We start from the raw sequence: 25,866 nt of genomic DNA, 5'->3' as shown, positions 1-25,866 counted from the left end.
GGATGTTCTTATGAGACTTGCCTTTAGAAAAAATTTGAGAACAGTCACTCCTGAAATAAAACCCCTTGTAGGCGCTTTCTACTTATTGTTGGTTATCTGCCCAAGCCTCCAAGGGTATATTGGGTTTCCTACTCTCGATATTTTATTATTCTGGTGGAGAATAGCCAGCCAGGCTCCGAAGGAATAGAGACTGGGAGCAGCTCCATCCTTAAAATGTCTGCAGCCCTGCAAACAGCCCCGACAAACGTCCACTAGCCTCCGTGGCCCTGGCAGGTGGTTGAAAGCAAGTCATCAGTAGGTGATGGACGCAAGCTAAACCGGCCACTTAACAGAGGTTTAGCAGCAGTATGAGTAGGCCAATGCTCCACTGGCGCCTGATCTGGAGAGCAGTGAAATGACTCAGTCAGGAGGTGGTGAAACCACCGAGACCACATCCTCCACCACTAAGGCTGGAGACGGTACCGGTGCCTTTCGGCGTCGAGCCGGCATAGGAGACCTTTAAAAAGGACCGACTGGCGAAGTGGAGCAAGCGCCGGTGACCTATGAAAAGGCTTCGCCCGCCCGAGTCGTGCTGGCGACCTCCGAAAAGTTCTCGTCCCCTCGAGTCAAGCCTGAGACCCCGAAGACACCTCGACCCTTCAAGTCGCTAGCGACTTCCAAAAAGGGCTCGAGTCGAGCCGGCGACCTTCAGAGGCCTCGACTTCCTCGAGTCAAGCCAGCGTCGGCGACCTCCGAAAAGACCTTGACAGCTCGGAGTCGGACCGGTGTTGACTCAACATTTCCAGAGGCAGAAACCTGCAGGAGAGTACGCCAAAGCGGTCACCGCGCCGTGGCCACCACCAGCGATGCTGCAGGGAGCCTCGGAAGGCTGTGCGACAGCGCTATGGAAGGGCTAAACATCGTGGGATGCCCCCCCCGGCCTTGTCCCGACGTCGCAGCAACTCTGGTGTCAGAGTCAGGACACTCGGTTGGAGCCGGGGATAAACTCGCTGGTGATGTCCCAACCTGAGACCCTACCCCCCTATGGGGCCCAGAGGCACGCCAGGGAGGGGCAAATACTTACCTGCAGCGACTCTAGTGTCTGAGTCAGGGTACTCGGTTGGAGCCGAGGGTAAACCTGCTGGCGGTGTCCCAACCTGAGTCCCTACCCCCCGGTGGGGACCGGAGGCGCGCCAGGGAGGGTGGGCCTCCCCTGGAGAAGGAGACCTGCGTCGCAAGGGGTCCGTTCGGGATAGCAGCTTCATGCGGCAAACATTGCACCCCTTCGGAGTTATGGTGCTATCCCGAGCACCATATACAGAGTTTGTGAGGGTCCGTCGCGGGCATCTGTCGCGAGTAGGACCGTTACGGTTTGAAGCCCACAAAGGGGCATCAAACACACTGTTACTGGACGCGAAAGGGCATCGAAAAGGCCTGTAATAAACAATAACAGGTCTGAGGTATTACTTTCCCGGATCCGCGTTAGGATGCGGAAAAGAAGAAGTGACGTCAGAATGCCAGGAGGGGCTTATATGGGTCCACTGACATCACTTCCGTGGACGACGTCAGGACGGAGCCGGGCCACGCCACCTCCCGGCGTGCAGAGGTATTGCTGGGAAAAAGATTTTCCAGATCCAGTCTGATGCCTGGGAGGATATTCTAAGTTAAGGAATCTGCGGATAGATGTCTCTTTCAGATCTGCAGATTCACATGCTTGGCATTCTCCTGCAATCTAGTGTTGGGCGAATGTAGGGAGCTGGCTCCGTATATGGTATACCACTAAGTGGTTATATTGTGCAGAGTCCAGAGATTCCTCCAGAAGTTTTCAGGGCTCAATGCAAACCCAAAGTGCTCTATTTGTGGCAGTGTAGGCGAGCAGCCTTAGGCATAACACAGAGCATTTATTGCACAACATTGACTAATAATGGATACACAACTCTAAAAGGGAATCCTCACTAATTTGATGAAAATAAGCTTTGTTTGTATTTCATTTTAACACCACGATCTTCGCAATAAGATAGGAAAATGCTACTTACCAGTATGCATCTGTTCTTGGCATGTAGAGCTGCAGATCCACACACTTTGCATTAGATCGCCATCTGGTATTGGGCTCGGATGGTTGCACCTTGTTGTTGTCTTGGAAGAAGTCTGTGTAGTCACGAGATAGGTGACTCCTCCCTTGGACGACAGTGCACATGGGCATCGACTCCATCCTTAGATTATTTTTCGCCATGATGGGAAATGATGGAGTTAGTAGAAAATAAAAAGATGTCCGTGTGTATATCTAAGTAAGATAGTACTGGAACAGATACAGGTCCCGGGGAGGCGGGTGGGCGTGTGTGGATCTGCAGCTCCACATGCCAAAAAATGATGCATACTGGTAAGTAGCAGTTTCTGTTCAAGGCATATGAGCTGCAGATCACACACTTTGCATAGACTGTACAGCAGTATCTCCCCTAGCAGTGGTCACCTGTAACGGTTGCAGTAGTTTGAGAGAGTGTTTTAAGAACAGGTTAGCCCATAGAAGCTTGTTGCTTGGCCTGCACGTCAACACAATAGTGTTTAGTGAAGGTGTGTGTTGTAGACCATGTGGCTGCCTTACAAATGTCTTCTAGGGGAATATTCCCTAAGAATGCCATGGAAGCCCATAGTTTGCGTGTTGAATGCGCTCTAGGGGGAATTGTCAATGTGCGTTTGGCTTTTTGGTAGCATATTTGGATACATTTAACAATCCACCTTGCAATCCCAGCTTTAGAGATGGGATTACCTTTATGCAGTGGGGAGAAAGCTACAAACAATTGTTTTGTTTTCCGAAAGGATTTAGTCCTGTCAATGTAAAAAAGTAGAGCTCTTTTGACGTCTAGTGTGTTAAGAGCTCTCTCTGCTACGGAGTCGGGGTTTTGAAAAAACACTGGTAACTCTACCGATTGGTTAAGATGAAAAGCAGAGATGACTTTAGGAAGGAATTTTGGATTTGTTCTTAGAACTACCTTGTTACGATGTATTTGTAAGAAGGGTTCTTGTATGGTTAAAGCCTGGATCTCACTTACTCTTCTGAGAGAGGTGATTGCGATAAGGAAAGCTACTTTCCATGTGAGAAATTGAAGTTTACATTTAGGTAAAGGTTCAAATGGGGGTCCCATGAGCTTAGTAAGTACAATGTTGAGATTCCACACCGGAGAGGGTGGTAATCTGGAAGGAATGATTCTTTTAAGGCCCTTCATAAAGTCTTTAAACGCTGGGACCCTAAAAAGTGACAAGTGTTGTCTGTTTTGTCAGTAAGCTGCAAGTGCTGCTAGATGTAGACGTATGGATGAGTACACTAAATTACATCTTTGCAAATGTAGTAAGTAGCAAATGATGTTCTGGATGGACGCATCCAGTGGATCGATATGATTGTTAGTGCAGTAAATGGCAAATCTCTTCCATTTTGCCTCATAGCAAGCTCTGGTGGTAGGGCGCCTGGCTTCTCTAATGATGTTCATACAGTCCGGTGGGAGGTTAAGGTAACCGAACTCTAGGACTTCAGGAGCCAGATTGCCAGATTCAGCTGAGTTGGATCGGGGTGCCTTATCTCTCCATGGTTCTGTGTTAGTAGTGATGGGGAGAGGCATAGTTTTTGGTGTGGGACTAGTGAGAGTTCCAACAGTGGTGTGAACCACGGTTGACGTGCCCATGTGGGAGCCACTAGGATCAGTTTTAGAGACTGTTGTCGGAGCTTGCGTACCAGTAGTGGAATCAGTGGAAGTGGCGGAAAAGGGTACGCAAATCTGCCTGACCAGTTCATCCATATCGCATTGTCCTTTTATTAGCCAGTGGTCCAAATATGGGAAGACATGGATTTGTTGTCTTCTTTGGTGTGCTGCTACCACTGCAAGGCACTTGGTAAACACTCTTGGTGCAGTGGTGACCCCGAATGGAAGGACTTTGAACTGATAGTGTTGTCCTTCCACTACGAACCTTAGATACTTCCTGTGAGAAGGATGTATGGGAATGTGGAAGTAGGTGTCCTTGAGATCTAATGTGGCAAGGAAGTCTCCTTGTTGGAGCAGTGGAAGCACTTGTTGGAGAGTGATCATGTGAAAGTGATCTGAGTGTATATACAGATTGAGGGGTCTGAGGTCAGGTATTGGCCTTAGGGACCTGTCCTTTTTGGGGATTAGGAAATATAGGGAGTAAACTTCTGTTCCCTGATGTAGTAAGGGGACTGGCTCTATGGCTTGCTTTTGAAGCAGTGAGAGAACTTCTTGTTTTAAAAGTGTAAGATGTTCTGTGGACATTAGACGCTGCTTGGGTGGTATGTTTGTGTGTGTGTGTGTGGGGGGGGGGGGGGTAGCTGTAAGTTCCAGGCAGTAACCATACTAGACAATTTGTCTTACCCACTTGTCTGTTGTGATGGAGTTCCAGACAGGTAGGAACTGTGATAATCTTCCCCCGACTGGAGTGGAATGGCCTGGGGGGAATTTAGCGGCAGGGGAGGTGCGAGTGTTATTGTTACTGCAGCCTCTATCTTTGTTGTTATTCCCTCTGTATCCTCCTCTAAAATATCCTCTGTTGGGGGATGTTTGCGTGGTGTTTTTAAACAAAGATGAGCTATCTGTACCCACGTTTTTAGAGGCTCCTCTTTAAAAGGAGCGACGAAAGGAGCCACGTGTGTGTGGAGACTGCAGTGCTCCCATGGACTTTGCAGTCTCTGTGTCTTTCTTCATCTTTTCAAGAGCAGCGTCCACAGCCGGTCCAAAAAGTTGTTCTTTATTGAACGGCTGATTTAGAATGGTTGTCTGAACCTCTTGCTTAAAGCCTGAAATGCATAGCCAGGCATGTCATCTGAGCAGTACACTAGTATTAATGGACCTAGAAGCAGTGTCTGCTGCATCAAGGGCGCATTTAATTGAGGAATTTGTTATCAATTTTCCCTCTTGAATCAGGTCATTTGCTTGAGTTTTGTATTGGTCTGGCAAATGCTGTAATAGGGTCTCCAGCTGGTCGTAGTGGGCCCTATCATATCTAGCCAACAGTGCATGAGTGTTGGCAATGCGCCAGTGATTGGCCGCATGCGCAGCTACCCTTTTGCCAGATGCATCTAGTAATTTGGATTCTTTATCGGGGTGGTGCATCCCCCGAGGTTTGTGAATTGCTGCGCTTCCTAGCATTGGAAACTACTAGTGAATCCAAAGGCAGCTGTCCTTTGATATACGCAGGGTTGTCAGGGGCAGGTCTATTTTTTATCGACTCTAGGATTAAGAATCCTGGCTCGTACAAGATCTTTGAATATGTCAGGGGCATGCCTAATGACCCCTTTAATCATTGGTAATATTTATACAGTTTTTTGGGACTGTTCAATTGTATCTAAAAGGAAATCCTCCTCTGGTGTGTCCGAGTGCATGGTCACACCGTGAAAAACAGCAGCTCTATTAATGAGATATCCAAAACCAATATTGTCGTCTGGGGGAGATGGTTTTGTTGGGTATGGCTGGGGCTTGGGAGGTCTGTTGGATCTATTGGGTCGTTGTAATCCCAATCGTCCTGTGGCATATCGTCTGGATCCGTGAACGGGTCATTAGGGTGTACCCCCCCACTCCCACCCCCCCCTTAGTCGTCGTCATCATCATCATCATCATCATCATCATCATCATCATCTTGTGGTGGTGTATGTGGTGGAGAAATTACAGGTTGAGGTGGTGTAACAGGTTTAGGGAGAGGAAGGGGATTACAAGGAAGGACAGGAGAAGGAGGAGGCATAGGTGAAGTGGCACAGTCCTTCTTCTTGACAGGCACCGGAGTGTCTGAGTTCCCCTTGTTGGATGGCACAGCTGTGACATGTCCTGTTTTGGGATTAATGTAGATCTTTTTTTGTTTGGGATCTACAGGATCCGGATGAAAAAGTTCCTCTTCCTCGAATACCGCTTTCGGTGCCGGTTTTTTCGGTTCCGAGTGGGGTTGAGTTTTGTGCTCCTTGGCCTTAGTAGGCGTGGTAGAATCCTTTGGCTTGTTTTTCGGTTCCGAAGGCTTGGGTTTCCGAGTCGAACCGTTATCTTTAGGCTTGGAAGTGTTCAAAGCAGTTTTATCCATAGGCCTCGAGGTGTTTGAGGCCGGTTTGTCTTTTGGAGCAGAAGGAGTCTGAACCGATTTTGGAGCCGAGTGTTCTTTAGGCTTCGGTACCGAAGGAGCTAGTGTGGCTATTACATGCGGTTTGCTCGGTCCCGATCTACTGGAAGGATTGTATTTGTTCTTCGGAGCCGGGCCCGGAGCCGGGGCTTCTGAAGTTTGCTTTCAGTCGTGACTGGGGTCAACAGGCAAAGTCTTGACCAGTGCCTTCTGTTTTGGCAGTGGGGTTGGGGTAGGGCAGTAGTACTCACTCGTTGACCAGGAGTGATGGGGCATCAGAGTCTTCTGCCTCTGACACGATTTTCAGATCTTCGGAATCTTCTTCTGGGACATCTGGGCCTTCGTCGAAGAGGTCTACAGGTTCCGGACCTGATCTCTTCGCCATGATGTGTCGTCGAGCCCAACGATCTCGGATAGTCTTTTTCGATCGAAAAGAGGTGCAGGCTTGGCAGCTGGACTCGTCGTGTTCTGGTGAGAGGCACATGTTACAGACCTTATGATGGTCACTGTGTGGGAACTTTGCTCCACACTGGGGACATTTTTTGAATGGCGTCCTTTCCATGAGCCTTAGGCCTTAACGGCATTGATAGGCCCAGCGGCCGGCGTCGACGACCGGAATCAAGCCGATGAAAGGCACGTCGAAGATTTGGATGTTTGAAGTCAAAATTGAAGAGTTAAGAGAAAGTTTTGCACGTTGAAAAAGTTTGAAAATGAAGCTTTGAACCGGTGCGCAAAAGTTGCATCCGAACCCAATGGCGGAAAAAAACAATCTAAGGATGGAGTCGATGCCCATGCGCACTAGCGTCCAAGGGAGGCATCACCTATCTCGTGACTACAAAGACTTCTTCCAAGACAATAACAAGGTGCAACCATCCGAGCCCAACACCAGATGGCGATCTAGTGCAAAGTGTGTGATCTGCAGCTCCTATGCCTCGAACAGTACGTTTTTAGTGAAGTAGTGTGGCTCACTGGTTAGAGGCGGCAGACCCGAGAGCAGAGGACGGCCCAGGACCAGGGTTCGATTCCCGGCGCAGCAGGTTTCTGGACCAGGGTCAGCGGACTCGATAATTCTCTCGCCTCGGTGCCCACTCTGATCAGCGATCACACTCGGCAACTCTGGGCATTAGCTTGCCTCATCTTCACTAACGGCCCCACCAGACCGCCGGGGATGCCTGGTCTCACCCTGGAGATACCCATTAAGGGACCATCTCTCAGGGAAGCCAGGAAGGGTTTCGCAGCAGTGGAAGCGCCTTGGGACCCTCCGGGTAAGTAGTGCGCTATATAAATGCCTATACATTACATTACATTACATTTTTAAATAAAACAATCTTTACTTTCAAAAGTCAACGCTTAGAATATTTTTGAAGCAGTTCAATGTTATCCTATAGAGGGGAACAATAATGCGGTTTAACAGGTAAGTGCCACACTTACAAATCAAGTCTTCGGGCCCAGGTCAGCAAGTCAGGTGAGTACCAAAACTGCACCATCTGCGGCATAGGGGCAGTTGGGTGCAGAGGTCATAATCAGAGTTTGGACCAATGCTTTTCAATGAAGACTCTGGGTGCGTAGAGCCACATTGCTTGTAGGTAAGTGGATTGGTTGCAGGGGCCAATGTTTGGAGGATTGCCCAAGCAATCCTCTAACAAAGCAGCACCAAACATGCACCACCGGCACATTGGCGGCTGGGTGCAGGGTGCTATTTCAGCACCGGGCACCCAATGCTGTTCAATGGAGAATGTCCTTTTGGATGACACACTGCAGGCGTTGAACCAGAAGGTACAGGGCGAACACCAGGGACAGCACAGGTAAGTTGAAATACTGGGGGTCACAGGGACATCGCTGGTCAAGTTCTTCATGGGGGATGTGGGTGCATGTAGACGTTGGTATTCTTCTTACCAGGCAGGCTGAGGTGCGGGTGTGCGGGAGACTCTTCAGGTTCACAGTGCAGGCACCATTGTGGAAGTCAGGAGAGTTCGGCCAGCACTAGAGTCTGGATCGCTGGGGTGAATTCATTGGGCAGGAGGGCCACTCAGACTCGGGCTGTGGGCTTCCGGTGCAGAGTGGGCAGGAGACACAGATTCACCCATATCTGTGGTCATTGTAGTAGGTTTCTTCTAGACAGGTCTGCTATCCTTGGGCGATGAGTCTTTTTGAAGGCAGCAGTTCTCCTATGCTTTTCAGAGGTCACTGGCTGCAAGATAGGTTACAGGGTCATTAACGCTGGCGACAGGCCGTTAGGGTTGGGGTCAAGGCAGTCGTCATATTCAATCTTCTCTGCAGGGGTGTCGTCTAAATATAGGGGCATTTAGTAGAGATTCATCTAGGTTTTACAGCCAAAAATGAGGGTGTAAACCAGGGAGGGGGGGGGGGGGCTTCCATCTGCTGCTAGCAGCAGAGGCTTGGGGTCGCATTACAAAAGCGGCAGGCCTTTGAAGCTTCCCCTTCTAGCACTGGCCCATCCTGGGGGAGGAGGTGTGACACACCTCTGCCCAGGATGAGATTGTTTCCGGTCCCAGAGTGCAGAGGCTCTGCACCCAGGAGTCCTGAAACATGTCTGTGTGTGGCAGGCTGCCTAAAGCCAGTCACCGACCACACCAGGGTTGGTAGGTTTTCAGGGGGTACCTCTCAGGTGCCCTTTGAGAACATGGTTCAATAAATCTAACACTGCATCAGTGTGGATTTATTGCAGGGAGTTGTGTGGTGCCAAACACTGCTGGCTTCAGTGAAGCCATCATGGTGCTGGGGAACTCTAGCTGTCAAGTTCCCAGTCCATGTACTCTCTATGGCTTCCCTGGCACTTACAATATTAAGGAATACACCCTAATACTGTAGGGGTATGTCTGCTCATGCAGATATACCCACACCTGTGATATAGTGCACCCTGCCTTAGGGCGGGTAAGGCCTGCTAGAGGGGTGACTTAACTATATCTTGGGCAGTGCTAGATGGCTTGGCACACTGGCAGTGTGCCATGTCGACTTTGTTTTGTCTGCACCAGGCCATGCATGCTGCAGTGGCAGTATGTATGGCCTAAGTGAGTCTCAATGCTCTATGTACCCCTGTACCTTTTACTGAGGACTTAGAGGGGATTGTAAATCAGTTTTGGGGAACTAACACTGGTGCTCGGAACCTGGACTGAAGAGACCCAGTACTCTACAGTCAAAGTTCCATAAACAGCCATGCAAAAAGTGTGGGGGGAGGGAGGAGGTACTGCAACAGAATCCCATTTTCTCACACTTACTGTTGCCAGTGGGCTCACTTTCAGTTTTTTAGTCAGTGAAGATGATGGAAAAGGCATATATGTTGGAGAATGCCTTCTCATGGGCTCCTTCTCTAGAGAAGGCATGCCTACTGACTTTTATAGCGCTTATTTTTGTGCATTTTTTCCTCTGGTTCATGTGAGGCCGATTCCTTGGCCAACCGTTGATTTTATAGGATTCAGGAGCACCTGGCTTCTTTTCTCCTTTCATTTTCCTGGATTTGAAGGGCCTGGTCTCAGATTTATACCTTGCAGTGTGCTGTTCTGTTCAGATGCTTTATTTTTTCTGAATCTATCTAAGAAGTCTCCCCTCATGAACACTGAGGGTTTTGGCCGAGAATGTTCTGCAGATCTTGCAGTCTTTGTGATCTGGGTAGAAACGGTCGATGCATCTCTTGGGAGGATCAGTTAAAGCCGTCATATTCCCACAGGAATCACAAGCTTTAAAAAAAGATTTTCCTAGATTTTTCTGTTGCTGCCATTTTTAAGACACAGTAGGGTTTAATAGTCTATCTAATTCAAGTAAAAAGGTCCGAACAGTCACTCACCTGTACCTTAAGCAAGAGCAAAGATCTGGCACTTCCTTCCATACGACTTGTGGTAGACATCTGAGGTATAAAGACATCAGAGAGCACTTTCACCTCACTGGCGAACGTTTGGGCCTTTTAGAATGAGGTCTGTCGGTACCTTTTAGTGCTATTTTTAAGTTACAAGGAGACTCCCACTTTGACGACAGGGAATGATTCAATCATGCAAATCTATGAAAGAAACTAGGCTGGAGAACTGGCAGTTGGTGCCTTTGAGGAAGGTTGGAACACTGGGCACCTTCACAAGATTAGCCATACTTCAGGTTGATGGGCTACTTGTAGTGTAGTTTTCAATGTCAGTTGCTGCACTGGAATACGGCTCTGTTAACAAAAACTACGGAGGGTTCCCAGTCTGACTTCAGGGGAGCCAAGAATTGCCAGAATCATTTTAGGTGTGTCAGCTTCAGATTACAAGATCTACATCCTTTTAAAACCCTTTCCCCGCAGCATGGTTGTCATCCTGGAGGCAGAATAAAAAGGTGGAACCAGAGCTATTGGTGTAAATCCATTTTCTCAGGAAAAATAAGAATTCAATGAAGACATCAAGTCACCTGAGACACAGTAACAACTAGAGCTCTTGAAGGTAGGCAAGTTGTGGGCAAGCCAGAGTGTAAAACCAGTGGCACTTGTACCCAGTCTTAAATCTGCTAAAAGAACCAGACCAATGCTGAATATATGTTCTCCAAATTTCCTCCACACAGGAGAATACCATGACAGATGTGTGTGCATTGGAAGGGATGGCAGGATTTTGAAGTTTAAGTTTAGTTTTCACAAATCATCCATTCAATTCCAGATGAAACAACAAGATTGTAGGATAACGCCACAGCATGTGATTCGACAAGGCTCATGGTTCAAAGTGCCCAGTTTGTGCAGTTCTAGTATTCACCTGTAGGGTATATGTCTAGCAAACATATTCTAAAAATGTTCTCAGACTTACAGGAAGACTTCTAAAGGGTATGAATGCAAAAGATGGGGAAGGATATGAGGCGGCAGACCAAGAAATGAGACCGAGGTTAATGAAAGAGACTATATCTACCAAGCCACGCGTCCTGCCCAAAATTATCTAGAAATAAAAACTGGGTAATACCTTTCTTTCTGTTACAGTCCTCTCACCTTAAGCTTGGTGAAGATCAGTGCTGCCAGGGCAAAGTCCCAGTCATTGTCAATAAGGCACCTATTGGGAAATCAAGAGAACATCAGACGTGGAGGAAACCTAGAGAGGGTGGGGACTGTGAAAGTGTGGAGGGGTTGAAGAAGTGGGGGGGGGGGCAAAAGGAGATGTTTGTGTGAAATCTGACTGAAGTCAAGACAGGCTGTGATAGAGGCAGAGTAAAATGAAAAAATAAGGAGGGTGGGGTGTCATGGAAAAAGTTAGGGAAGAGGTGAAGAGTTAAGTAGCATGAAGATTAAGCAAAAGAGTAGAAAAGGAGACAAGTCAGCAACAAACATAAGCCACACCAATACAAATGGCTGAAGATATCAAAATGGAACAAAAATATGACAAACTGACATTAAAGATGTGATAAAACATGTTTAGGATGGTGAAGGTAGAGCTAAAAATATGCAGGCAGAGTACAGGGTGAATGGGAAGAAAGGAGGAGGGTGGGACAGTGAGGGTTGTAGACAATAATAGAAAACACTCACTTCTGTGACCACTCCAAATTCATGCCGAATTGCAGTGAGAAGGCTTGGATCATTTCTTGGTGCGTCGAGGGAAGGGTGGGCACCGGGCTGCTGGACGTCGTAGGAGCTGACGTGACAAATGCTTCACGGATCTCCTCTGGAGTGGCTTCGCGAACATGGAGCTGGTCATTCACTATACAGAGTCTGCCAGAGAATGAGAGCACAGAGTATTGACCGGTTACCAATGGTTACTCAACATACCACCAAGGTAACAGCTTACTAAGTTAAGGGGATAACACAGAGGTAACCCAGAGTCTTTTAACAAACAGCACAAAGGCTAGTCCCTTGGGTTAAACAGGTGGTCATCCAGTGTTTAGGCACTGAGCCCACCATAAATAAGTTGTAGCAAGTTACTCTCTGTAGTAATTCTGGTACACAGCCTTTGGTCCTATTCCAGAGGAGTGTAATCGCTTTGGATGACATGAAAGCAGTTCCCTTATCACTCAAGATATAAGAACCTTGAAAGAATTAACTGTCACCCCCCTGCTCCACTCCCAACAACACTGTTTTGAGTGAACATAATAATGTAACCAGATATTCATGAAGGTAATGTTAAATATAATGGAGTTGGCCCCTAAACAATAATATGAATCCTAAATCCAGGACTGTGAAATGTGAGACAAAAACATTTGAGCCGAGACCACTGTCCTCCAAGAAAACGGTTTAGAACAGGCACCAGCCATGTCTAAGTAAATTGCAGTTACCAGTCTCTTAGAGAAATTCTTGTGAGAAAGTGCCCTCTTTCTGCATGGTTGCCCCCACTTTTTGCTGAATTGCTGATGTGCTTTGACTGAGTGTGCCCTGGGTTCCTGCTAATCAGGTACCCAGGGCCTATTGTAGGATGCTGGCTCTGTATATACTATACCAAAGTGAGGTATAGTGTGCACAGAGTCCAGTGGAACCCCAAAGGTAGGCAGAGGTAAAGTTAGATAAGACCTCACTCTCTATTTGTGGTAGTGTGGTCGAGCAGTAAGGCAGTATCAGAGGATAGTGTTAAGCATTTGTTGTACACACTCAGTCAGCAAATGAATTCACACACTCAAAGACTGAACTTCAGACCAATTGTTTTTGTATCAAAAATATTCTTTTAGTTATTTTATTTCCTAGAACCAAGCAAGCCTGGCACAGGTAAATGATAAGTACTTTGCAGTAAATATACAGATTGTACCACATTTTGGTTTGCAATTGTAAATGTACTTTGATTTGATTACAGTAGTGTTCCTGAAAATGCAATGCTTTTCAGAATATAATACATATACTTTGAATGGGACTTTCAGTAAGATTACAGGTAAGTTATTTTTGAGATACATTTTCTTACTCAGAGTAGTATGCCTGGATACTACTATGCAACATTTTCTGTAAAAAGGTAAGTAACATCGTTTTTGTTAAACAGTTCAATTTTAAAGAATTTCTTTAGGTTTTCAAACTCCACTCTTGGGGTCCCCCAGGTTCAAGGATGCACTCTTGTTACACCCTCAGAGGCACTAGGGCGGTCGGGTGCAGAGTGCTGAGGCCCAATGTTATCCAATGAGGGATAGGGGGCCTCCGGTTGGTGGGTGCTGGCGAGCAGGCCACAAGGTTGTGAAAGCCAAGCTCCTGGTGTTAGGCTCAAAAGGGGATCCTGTTTAGCACAAAAAGTGCACCCTCAGCGGTGGCTGGGTGCAGGGTGCAGGTTTGGCATCGGGTGCCCTGTTGTTTTCAATGGGGATTTCGGTTTTGGTTTTCAGCTGCAGGCTCAGTCCAGGAGAAACCAACAGCTGGGCAGGGAAGTTGGAGGGCTTGGGGACGTAGGTGCAACTCGGGTTCAATTATCCAGGGTGGAGGTTGGCTGGATGCAGGGGTGTCTTTTGAGGTCGTATTTCACCTAGCTGGCCCACTCGCGGATGGGGGGGGGGGTGTCTCCGTACATAGGCTGGAGGCGACGTTGGGAAGTCCTGGAGGGGTCAACCCATGGTGGACTTGGACTCTGGAGCGCTAGGGGACCTTGCTGGGACCAGTGGGCCACTCACACTCGGGCCATAGGCGTCAGGTGCAGTAGTGGTTCCATGCGTCGGGTTTCTTTTTCCTCTGCAGATTGGAGTCTTTCTTTAGGGTTTCTTGTGAACCGGACTGCTGTTCACAGGAGATCCAGTCTTTGTTGAAGGCAGTCAATCCTCCCAGGGGTTCTGGAGGTCGCATGCTGCACATATGTGGAGAAGTGTGGCTCAGGGGTTAGAGGCGGCAGACCCGGAAGCTGAGATCGGCCCTGGACCAGGGTTCAATTCCCCGCCTCGGCGGGTCTTGGGCTCAAAATTCCACGGACTCGACAATTCTCGCTCCCGTGCCTACGCGACTCACGGGTTCACACTCTGCGACTCTGGGCAATAGATTGCTTAATCTCCACAACGGCCCCTCGCGGTGGGATGCCTGGCTTTCACCTTGTGGATACCCTGCTGGGGTTATCTCACAGGGGAATACCAGGACGGGTTCCCTAAGCAAGCGCTTAGATACCGGGTCGGTGATTTGCGCTATATAAATACATGTACATTTACATTTACACTTACACAACACGACGATTTTTGGCAGAGGATCTCTGGAAACTGCAGGAGGGGTGGAGTTGGCAGAGGTGGGCACACCTTCTGGGCGGGCTCTTTTTTCCCGCCTGCCTTCCTGCCAAAAAGGAGGGGAGATAGGAAGGGGGCCTGCTCCTGATAGCAGGAGAGGCTCGGTCGCATTACAAAGGCTGCCAGGCCTTTGAAGCTCCCCTGCCACAAATGACTCTTTTTGGCCTGGGGGAGGTGTGAACACATTCAACCAGGAAAGACTTTGTTTCTGGGCTCAGGGAGCGTAGGCTCCCACCCTAGGGGTCCAGAAACATGTCTCATGGTGGCAGGCTGGTGTGCACCAGTCAGGGAACCCACCAGAGGCTGCTCGTTTTTCAGGGGGCATCTATAAGATACCCTTTGTGTGCATTTTCACTAAATCCCACACTGGCATCAGTGTGGGTTTAATGTGCTGAGAATTTTGATACCAAACTTCTCAGTTTTCAGTGTAGCCATTATGGTGCTGTGGAGTTCGTGATGACAAGCTCCCAGCACCATATATTCTTAATGGCAGCGCTGCACTTACAATGTCTAAGAATGGACTTCGACACTGTAGGGGTACAGGGCTCATGCACCTGTACCCTCACCAGTGGCATAGGGCACCCAGTTAGAGGGGTGACTGATCTATGCCAGGGCGGTGGATTGTATGCATGGCCAACAGGGATGTGTGCCATGTCGACTTTTCACTTTGTTCTGCACCAAAACATGCAGCCTGCATAGGCAGTGTGTGTCTTTAAGGGTACAACACATCTAATAGGGGAGGAAGGGCGGGCCGTGAAGGAATCTGCGGCTAGGATCGTCTCTACCAGATACATCGTTACCGAAGGTAAGTAACTTGTACATTTGATAGAGCCTACTAGCCACAGATTCCTTCACGTAGATTTATAAATAAATAGATTCCCTAGAAATACTGCCTGGGAAGGAGGGTCTGCGAAAGGACCCCACCAGCCAATACAGAACAGAGGCCCCCAAGGGGACCAGACCTGTGTAATGTGTATGTAAATGTATTGGCATTTATATAGCGCACTACTTACCCGTAGGGTCCCAAGGCGCTTCGACCGCTGCGAAACCCTTCCTGGCTTCCCTGAGAGATGGTCCCTTAATGGGTATCTCCAGGGTGAGACCAGGCATCCCCGGCGGTCTGGTGGGGCCGTTAGTGAAGATGAGGCAAGCTAATGCCCAGAGTTGCCGAGTGTGATCGCTGATCAGAGTGGGCACCGAGGCGAGAGAATTATCGAGTCCGCTGACCCTGGTCCAGAAACCTGCCGCGCCGGGAATCGAACCCTGGTCCCGGGCCGTTCTCTGCTCTCGGGTCTGCCGCCTCTAACCAGTGAGCCACACTACTTCACTCTTGGACTGTGGACCAGGTAGAACCTCTTCCCTGCCAGGCAAGGGGAACCCCCACAGCAGAACCCCACTGATGCCAAGAGGATGTAGGAGGGAGAAGAAGAAGAAGGCTGAAGAGGCCCGCACCCTTGCAGCAGAGGAACCAAGGGCAAGGTCGGAGAGACCGAAGCACACACTCCCTCACAAGGCAAACCAGCTGCCACCCCATGCCAAGACAGGAGGAGCGGAAGACGAAGCCTAGAGGACCCAAGGCAACAAGGGAAAAGAAGGTGAACCCACTCCAGATGGAGAGCAACCTGCCAGCCAGAACAGCGCCGGCAGTCAAAGCTGTCAGAAGCAAGAAGAACAGCCCGAGGCCGAGGAGGCAGCGCCAGGCAAGGGAGAACACAGGAACATCCCAGACCTCAGGGCAGGAGCAGGGAGAGGAGGAGATGCCCGGGCACACCACTACGAGTAGCTGCGCACACGACCTCAAGAAGCAAAAGCAATCTACAGCAACGCCATGGAAAACAGGCACCCGAAGGCGACCAGAACCCTTAGCAGAGCGCAAGCCATGACAGCTACCACTACCCCACCTAGGGTACGATAAGTCCCAAAATATGGGAACCCTCTTTCGAAGAACTTCTGCAGCAGAGGAACAAACAAAAGAGACACGGGGAAAAAAAAACACCCCCGCGAAGGCTTGACCAGCAGCCCAAGCAAGCAGAAGGCCTAATCTCAGGGACAAGTCTGCGCAACAATTCCAACACCACACAATCAACAAAAGGGCCGTCCAGCAGCCAACAATGCCAAAGTGCCAAGGAAGGACGCAAATGGCCAGAAAACACCCTCCACAGCCAGAACAACCGGCCTAAGAAGGCCCAGAATCAACCAGACTCAGGAGTCACTGAGGAGGGGACGGAGGAGGATGAGGATAAGACAGAGGAGGAGGACTGAGCCCTGCCAAGAGCCCCGGGGCATGGAACAATAGGCTGTCATCAAACAGAAGGTCAATGAGTCGCTCCCGAATATTCTCAGGGAATACTCCATCCCAAAGCCAAGCATGGCGATGGAGAGTGACCGAGGAAGCCATGGCCCGGCCCAGCACCTATGAGATGTCCAGAGCGGAGCGGAGAATAAACGCTGCAAGCTCCCGGCCATCCAACGCATGATGCCTCAAGTCCACTTGACCACCCTCCTGGGACGCTGCGGATCCCAGAGACTCAGCCGAGTCCCACAAACAGGAGGAGGCCCGAGCCAACACACACAAGGTGTTCAGGGCCCGCAGGGCAGCGCTGGTCGAGGCAAACATGTTGCGCACCCAAGAATCCAACCAGTGGGCCTCTTGGGATGGCGAAGTCAACAGCGGCGGCAGGGAGGGAAAAGCAGTCCGCAAAAGAGGACTGGAGGCAGAGGGGTAGAGGGAAAGGCACGCCGGGTCACGCGACGCTGGAAGATGCTGGTGCAGAAGATGTTGAGGCACCAGGTCCCCTGAGGCAGGACGCCTCCAAGCCCCCATCAAGGAAGAAAGGAGGGAACCTTCAAGGGGAAGTAAGATTTCGCTCCCACCAGAGCCCTGGTGGAGGACCTCTAATAGATGGTCCGCCGGAAAGCGAGCCACGGGTCACCCATGTGCAGGATGCCCACAGCCGTGGACACCGCGTGAGCTTAGGCCGCACCCGCCTCAGTAGGGCCCCGCGGCGAGAAAAGCAGCTCTTCCGTGGGCGACGGCTGCAAACTAAGACGGCCATACCCGATGTGTAGGGCAGCCTGTGAAGGTAATGGGGTAGGGGTTAGGACCCTGTGTGAGTCAGGGGTTGCCGATTGGAGAGGTGGTATTCTCAGGGGCGTGTTCACCTGAAAAAGTGGAGAGCTAGAGTGGTATCTTCGGTAGCTCTTGCTATATACCCAACAGAACCACTGTTTTTGTTTAAGTTGAAGGCGCCACCAGCAGAAGCTGCAATGACTGCAATGGAGGTGGCTCCTCAGGAAAGGAGTCATAATGTCTTTTAAGCGCAAGTTTTAAGTGGTGCATAGTGAATTGAAAGAGTGGTGTCTGGTTAGTAATGTACTGAAGATCCCCGGGTGTGAGAAAATGCCCATCTATATAGAGATCATGCATGTGCTGAATACCGATAACCTGAAGAGAGCGAATCGGCCCTGTTTCTTGCATGACGGACAGGGAGGCATGGTGCCCAATCGGCAGGGCTGGAGCATAGATCGGGAGTTTTGCTGCCAGTTTACCTATAGTTTGCCAAGCAGCTATGGTGGTGTCTACTGTATTAATATCTGTCCTTGGCGTACCCCTACTTGTATGCGTGATTATACCGGATAACGGAGTGGGGTGTGCATCCCAGTCTTCCACAGCCACGTGTGGTGTGAAGGCGTGCCGTTTGAACCAATAATCAGCGTATTGCGCTTGCGCACACAGGTGATATAAATAGAAATCGGGCGCACGGAATCCACCCTGAGCGTAATCCAGCGTAAGTGTATGCCAACCTATTCTAGTTTGTTTGCCATTCAAGGTAAGGCGAAGTAGATGAGTGCGCAGTGGGCAAAAAGTTGTGTTGCTAATCTGATGGGGATGTTGTTGAATAAATAAAGGAACCGCGGTAACACAATCATTTTATAATAGCGATACGATAGGCCAAGGAGAGTGGCAGTGAGGCCCATCTGTTAACTTTAAGTTCTAAATCTGCACACGCCCTGCCATAATTTTCCCTCACGACTGTCTCCGGGTCGCGGTGCACCCATATACCCAGGTACTTCACCGAGTCTGTGGATCATATCAACTGGTATTCCATTTGCGGGGGTACCGTAATCGGCATCAAAGGGATCACCACCGATTTGTCCCAATTTATCAGCAGCCCAGAAAACAAGCCAAATCTAATATATTCCCTTAGGAACGGTGACAGGTATGTGTGAGGTTCACGAATGAAGAACACCATATCATCCGCATATAGAGAAATGCAGACGGGACGATGATTAAAATGTAGCGCTGCCGCCCTATGGAGTTGTCGGATTACGGATGCCAGAGGCTCAAGCATAATGGCAAATAGAAGCGGCAAGAGGGGGCAGCTTTGTCGGGTGCCCCGATTAATTTAGAAGGGCTTGGAGGTAAGACCTCCCACCCGAACTCTTGCTGAGGGGTCGATGTACAGAAGTTGCACCCATCTGAAAAAAAATGTTTGGGAAACCCATGCGTCTTAGAGTGTAAAACATATACCACCATTCAATGGAGTCAAATGCTTTTGCCGCATCTAACATGATCGCAGCAGCCGGGAGATCAGGGGATAAAATATGAAATATGGCGAAAATAGTCCTCAAATTGTGAGAAGTAGACCACTCCGGTATAAAGCCGGACTGATCAGGCAGTATCAGACAAGACATCAACGGTTGGAGTTAGTGGCAAGTAGTTTAGCCAGTATTTTGGCGTCTAGGTGAATTAGCGACCAAGGGCGATAAGAGTCGCAGTGAGAGGGGGATTTGTATTTTTTAAGCAGTGTTATAATTAGAGCCTGCCTTAGTGACGACAGTAGTATGCCAATGTCATGGGCCTCAGAGTAAACCTCTAATAAGTAGGGAGTTAACAGATCCGCATACTCCTTATAAAACTCCGCTGTGAGGCCATCCGGACCCGGGGCTTTACTGTTGGACAAAGAGCTGATCGCTGCCTTAATATTGGTTTCGTCAATCGGTTGGCTAAGGTATTCCTGCTGCCCATCCGATAGCCAGCAAGCTATATCAGAAAGGTAATTTCCCAGAGCGGCTTCATCCAAGCTCCCTCGTGACATGTACATCTCCGAATAGCAGGACCTAAATTGTTCCACTATCCCGAAAATAAGTTACTTACGGCAGTTCCCCAGTATTGGTATCTTTCATAGATTCACATGCTTGAATCATTCTCCGTGGTGGGACTCCCTTAGTACCATATTAACGCAGTATGTATCACTATCATAGGTTATAATGGCAATTAAAAGTTAGTTTACTAACTTATGTCCTTTTTTATAAAAGGACCAAACTTGAACTAAAACCAATCAGGTGAAAGCACCCTCTACAAAACTCCAAACAGAGGCCTAGTGCCTCAGATTTTCAAGCACAAGTGGGAATTAATAATCCTGAGCTATAAAGGGAGCCTCTCAGGGAAGGAGGGTGGGTCGCACGTGAATTTATGAAATATACCAATACTGGAGAACTGCAGTTTCAGGGAAGTAACGTATTTTCTTCTCCAGAATTGGATCATTCATAGACTCACATGCTGGAATCAGAAAAGCAAGCAGTTTTAGTATTTGTATATCTTTCAGTATTAGTGCAAATAGCGGATGGTGGGTAGAAAATATATCCATTATATATATTATATCCATATTACCTACTGGCGGTCGCCAGTAGGTAGTTTTAGTTAGGATCTAGTTTCCATAGGAAAAGCGTTTTTTTTGTTTTCCCAATAACTTTGGCGCCGGTTGACGAATCTTCACAAAATTTTCCAAACTAGGGGGGCGCTCCGGTCCGCTCCTATATTGAAGATTTCGGGGTGATTCGGCAAGGGGGGTCCCAAAACGTGTTTTCTCCATGTTTAATTCCCATAGGAAACTTTGGACACGGCTACAGCCCAAACTGCTCAACGGATTTACACCAAATTTGGCAAAAAAGGTAGCCCTTGGTTCAGAAAGAACTCTTTTTGTGAAATGGTGTAAATCCGTTCAGTAGTTCCTGAGAAATAAATAAACAAGCATTTGCAATGCAATAGGTCTCGCATTAGGAAAGTTTGAGCTATTGGTATTGTAAATCACAATTTTTTAATTTATGTTTTGTTTTTCAAAATAGTGAAATTAATAGCTTTGTCATTTACAATGCCAATAGTTATAACTTTTGCAAATGTGACACCTATAGCATTTGTAATGCAAAAAGTGTTGTATTTACGTGACTTACATGTATTGATATTACAAATAACAATGGCTTTTAATTTTTTTTCAATAATGAATACTTAAATAAAAGTTATTGTAATTTATAATGGCAATAGCTTAAAGTTTTGTAAATAACTTTTGTGAAGATTATGTTTAGTGTATTTTATTGTGACGAAAATCCAAGAACAGAAGTGAAATATTAACATCTTTTTTTACATTTGTAATAAAGCTTGAAACATTGAGAGAACATATTTGAACCAGGTGTTGTTGAATGGTTGCACAGATTGATGCTGTGGTGGCGCTGAGTGATGTTGTGATGGCTAACGAGTGATGCTGTGTCGTTCAGTGATGCTGTGGTAGCGCATAGTGATGTTGTAAATGTAAATGTAAATGTCAAGGTATTTGTAGAGCGCACTGTCACCAAGCGGTTTCCTGGCGCTATTACTCATACCGCTGTGGAACCCCTCCTGGCTTTCCCTGTGAAGTGTCCACTCCTGGGCACCCCCAGGGTGAAGCCAGGCATCCACAGCGCTGTTGGGGCCGGTGTGGAGGTTAAGCAAGCTATTGCCCAGAGTTGCAGCATGGGACCCATGATTAGAATAGGCACCGAGGCGAGAAATCAGGTCCGAGGAATTATGAGCCCAAGACCCGCCGAGGCGGGAATTGAACCCTGGTCCCGGACCAGAACTCTGCATCAGGGTCTGCCGCTCTAACCATTGAGCCACACTGAGTGCCCCTGAGTGATGCTGTGGTGGTGCGGAGTGATGCTGTATGCTATGCTATGTTTTGTTTTGCTATCCTATGTTTTGTTATGCTATGCTATGTTTTGCTATCTTATGCTTTGATTTGTTATGCTATGTTATGCTGTCTTTTGTTATGCTATGCTATGTTTTGTTATGCTATGCTATGTTTTGTTATGCTATGTTGTGTTTTATTATGCTATGCTATGTTTTGTTGTGCTATGCTATGTTTTGTTTCGCTAACCTATGCTTTGTTTTGTATACTATGCTATGTTTAGTTTTGCTATCCTATGCTTTGTTTTGTTATGCTATGCTATGTTTTGTTATGCTATGCTATGCTTTGTTTTGCTATGCTATGCTTTGTTATGCTATGATATGTTTTGTTCTGCTATGCTATGTTTTGTTATGATATGCTATGTTTTGTTGTGTTTTATTATGCTATGCTTTGTTTTGCTATGGTATGTTTTGTTATGCTATGTTTTGTTATGCTATGCTATGTTTTGTTATTCTATGCTATGCTTTGCAATGCTATGTTTTGTTATGTATGCTATGTTTTGTTGTGTTTTGTTATGCTATGTTTTGTTATGCTATGCTTTGTTTTATGTTATGTTATGTTATGTCATGCAATGTTTTGTTCTGCTATGTTTTGTTGTGTATTGTTATGCTATGCTATGTTTTGATTTACTATGCTATCTTTTGCTAAACTATGCTTTGTTTTGTTATACTAGGCTATGTTTAGTTTTGCTATCCTATGCTTTGTTTTGTTATGCTATGCTATGTTTTGTTATGCTATGCTATGATTTGTTGTGTTTTGCTATGCTATGCTTTGTTATGCTATGCTATGTTTTGTTATGCTATGTTTTGTTATGCTTTGTTAGGCTAAGCTTTGTTTTGGTATGCTATGCTATGTTCCGTTGTGTTTTGTTATTCTATGCTATGTTTTGCTATGCTTTGCAATGCTATGTTTTGTTATGTTATGCTATGTTTTATTGTGTTTTGCTATGTTTTGTTATGCTATGCTAAGCTGTTTTGTTATGCTATGTTGTGTTTTGTTATTCTATGCTATGTTTTGCTATGCTTTGCAATGCTATGTTTTGTTGTGTTTTGTTATGCTGTGCTATGTTTTGTTGTGTTTTGCTATGTATGCTATGTTTTGTTTTGCTACGTTTTGTTATGCTATGCTTTGTTTTATGTTATGTTTTGTTATGTTATGCAATGTTTTGTTCTGTTATGTTTTGTTGTGTTTTGTTATGCTATTTTGTTCTACTATGCTATGCTTTGTTATGTTATGCTATGCTTTGTTTTGTTATGCTATGTTTTGTTATGCTATGCTTTGTTTTGTTTTGCTATGCTATGTTTTGTTTTGCTATTCTATGCTTTGTTTTGTTATGCTATGCTATGTTTTGTTATGCTATGCTGGTGAGGGTGTGTGAGGGTGAGTGAGGGGGTATGAGGATGAGGGGGTGTGAGGGTGAGGGTGTGAGAGGGTGTGAGTGAGGGTGTGTGTGGGTGAGGGTGTGAGGGTGAGGGGCGTGAGGGTGAGTGAGGGTGTGTGAGGGTGAGAAGGGGTGAGGGTGTGTGAGGGTGTTTGAGGGTGAGGGGGTGTGAAGGTGAGAGGGTGTGAGGGTGAGTGAGGGTGTGTGAGGGTGAGTGAGGGGGTGCGAGGGCGAGAGGGTGTGAGGGTGAGGGTGTGTGAGGGTGAGGGGGTGTGAGGGTGTGTGAGAGTGAGGGTGTGAGGGAGTGTGGGGTGAGGGGGAGTGAGGGTGAGGGTGAGGGTGTGTGAGGGTGAGGGTGTGTGAGGGTGATCGGGTGTGTGAGGGTGAGGGGTGGGAGGGTGAGGGGGAATGAGGGTGTGTGAGGGGGAGGGTGTGGGGTTGTGAGGGTTAGGGTGTGGGGTTGTGAGGGGGTGTTATGGTGAGGGTGTGAGGTGACGGGGTTAGGGTGGGTGAGGGTGTATGAGGGTGAGGGTGTGTGAGGGTGAGAGGGTGTTAGGTGAGGGTGAGGGGGTGTGAGCGTGAGGGGGTGTGAGGGTGAGGGGGTGGGAGGGTGAGGGGGTGGGAGGGTGTGTGAGGGTGAGTGAGGGTGAGGGTGTGTGAGCGTGAGAAGGGTGAGGGTGAGGAGGAGTGAGGGTGAGAGGGTGAGTGAGGGTGAGGGTGTGTGAGGGAGTGTGAGGGGGTGTGAGGGGATGTGACATGATGGAATGTGATGGTGAGAGGGGGTGTGAGGGTGAGAGGGGGTGAGATGGTGTGTGAGGGTGAGAAGGGGTGTGAGGGTGAGTGAGGGTGAGGGTGAGTGAGGGTAAGGGTGTGTGAGGGTGATGGTGGGTGAGGGGGTGTGAGTGAGGGGGTGTGAGGGTGAGGAGGTGTGTGAGGGTGAGGGGTTGTGAGGGGGGTGAGGGTGTGTGGGGGTGAGTGAGGGTAAGAGGGTTGTGAGGGTTGTGAGGGTAGGTGAGGGTGTGAAGGGGGGTGAGGGTGGGTGAGAGGGTGTGTGAGGGTGAGAGGGTGTGTGAGGGTGAGAGGGTGTGAGGATGAGGAGGTGTGAGGGTCTGAAGTAAATGGTGGCAGGGCAGACATCATAAGACAGAGAGAAGAGACTGCATAGTGACTGCGTTTGTCAGTTTCAGAATCAGGAGGGGCAGAGTCAGCACAGTCTGCGAGGGATCAATGTGTCTAGAGGCAAAGCATAGCGAATGTAGCATTGCAGCTAGCAAGTCGAGTGTTTTCAAGCTGAGTGTCCCTAGAGAGATGGCAAACCAGCAACAGCATTTGAGGAGCAAGGCTACTGTAAACAAGCACAGTAGGCTTTCACTTTCGTCCAGAAAAAAAACCGAGAAAGGTGCAGAGAACGCCGAACAAAACACGGCTTCCCCGCGAAATGGATGCAAAAAAACCAAGCTCTCGGCATTGCTGTGGCGGGGGGCGGGCGGGAGCGCATTCCTTTGAAGTCTGATGCCAAGGCTCAGACAAATGGTGGTGTGCAATGTGCACGCGTGGGGGAGGGGGAGCGGCATCCTTTGAAGTCTGATGCCGAGGCACAGACAAATGGTGGTGTGTCTCGTGGCTGGCAATGTGCACGCGCATAGCTCACATGAACTGTAAGCGATTCGCAGTTTGGTAGACTTTTTGAACTGCTCACTATAAATCTCGCCAATTTATCCCTGCGGGATATAATAGTCGAGACCTAAAAAGCGATGTTAAAACAGTCACAGTAAAACCAAAACACAAATAAAATCATATCCGTGTCCATGTTACCCCAAAAATAAATCCCTTTACAATTTTTGTTAGATTTTGAATGCCTCCATTTTTGAGTCGTCCATTTAGCAGGCGTTCACCCATATGCCAAAATTACGGGACTTCAACAACACAGCGGTAAATGCCCTGCGGAGGGGAAACCGGAATTAAAGAGGATAAACACTTCTTAGAGTAGCATTTGAATAGTGCCACCAAGTTGCGCTGTCTGCATTTTTTGAACTTCAAACACTAAATAAAGGGTTTCCGACTTTGCTGCAGGAACACATTTAACAAACATTGGGCGAATGGCAATATTCCCAAGCACATGACATATTTCCAGTTTTGTTTGACTCACGCACAGCTATGTCTCTGAATGTGTTTCATTCCCAATAAATGAAAAGCCGTGCACGAGTGAATAATTAATGTAGGGGAATTCCCCCCACCCCAAAATGCCATAAAAAAGAAGCATTTGCAATGCAATAGGCCTCGCATTAGGAAAGTGTGAGCTATTGGTATTGTAAATGACATTTTTTTTAATATGTGTTGGCTTTGAAAATATATAATTTAATAGCATTGTTATTCACAAAGCCATTAGCTTACACTTTCCTAATGACTATGGAAATGCTTGTTGGTAGCAAGCAAGGACAGTGCTGTTGTGGTGCTGAGTGATGATTTGGTTGCGCTGAGTGATGTGGTGGTGTATTAGAGTGATGTGGTGGTGTCCCAAAGTGATGTGGTGGTGTATTAGAGTGATGTGGTGGTGTCCCGAGTGATGTGGTGGTGTCCCCGAGTGATGTGTTGGTGTCCCCGAGTGATGTGGTGGTGTCCCCGAGTGATGTGGTGGTGTCCCCGAGTGATGTGGTGGTGTCCTTGAGTGATGTGGTGGTGTCCCTGAGTGATGTGGTGGTGCCCCTGAGTGATGTGGTGGTGCCCCTGAGTGATGTGGTGGTGTCCTCGAGTGATATGTGGTGGTGTCCCCGAGTGATGTGGTGGTGTCCCCGAGTGATGTGGTGGTGTCCCGAGTGATGTGGTGTCCCCCCGAGTGATGTGGTGTGTCCCCGAGTGATGTGGTGGTGTCCCCGAGTGATGTGGTGGTGTTCCTGAGTGATGTGGTGGTGTCCCTGAGTGATGTGGTGGTGTTCCGGAGTGATGTGGTGGTGTTCATGAGTGATGTGGTGGTGTTACTGAGTGATGTAGTGGTGTCCCTGAGTGATGTGGTGGTGTCCCCGAGTGATGTGGTGGTGCCCCTAAGTGGTGCCCTTGAGTGAAGTGGTGGTGTCCCTGAGTGATGTGGTGGTGTTCCTGAGTGATGTGATTGTGTCCCTGAGTGATGTGGTGGTGTTCCTGAGTGACGTGGTGGTGTTCCTGAGTGATGTAGTGGTGTCCTTGAGTGATGTAGTGGTGTCCTTGAGTGATGTGGTGGTGTCCCTGAGTGATGTGGTGGTGCCCCTAAGTGGTGCCCCTGAGTGA

General features: G+C 48.1%; 1 protein-coding gene across 1 annotated transcript in view; it reads right to left on the bottom strand.

Moving 5' to 3' along the window:
- Positions 1-25,866, bottom strand: part of LOC147691863 (nuclear RNA export factor 1-like) — a 964,523-nt gene that overhangs the window by 19,825 nt on the left and 918,832 nt on the right. The window contains exons 19-20 of the mRNA XM_086938137.1: positions 11,576-11,758; positions 11,045-11,105 (exon numbers count right to left, since the gene is read on the bottom strand). Coding sequence (XP_086794263.1) covers positions 11,045-11,105; positions 11,576-11,758 — 244 coding nt within the window. The remainder of the gene's footprint in view (positions 1-11,044; positions 11,106-11,575; positions 11,759-25,866) is intronic.

Source organism: Lissotriton vulgaris, chromosome 9 (assembly GCF_964263255.1).
Source record: "Lissotriton vulgaris chromosome 9, aLisVul1.2, whole genome shotgun sequence".
NCBI classification, from domain to species: Eukaryota; Metazoa; Chordata; class Amphibia; order Caudata; family Salamandridae; genus Lissotriton; species Lissotriton vulgaris.
The sequence above is the reverse complement of the archived record's forward strand: the minus strand, read 5'-3'. Positions and strand labels throughout refer to the sequence as shown.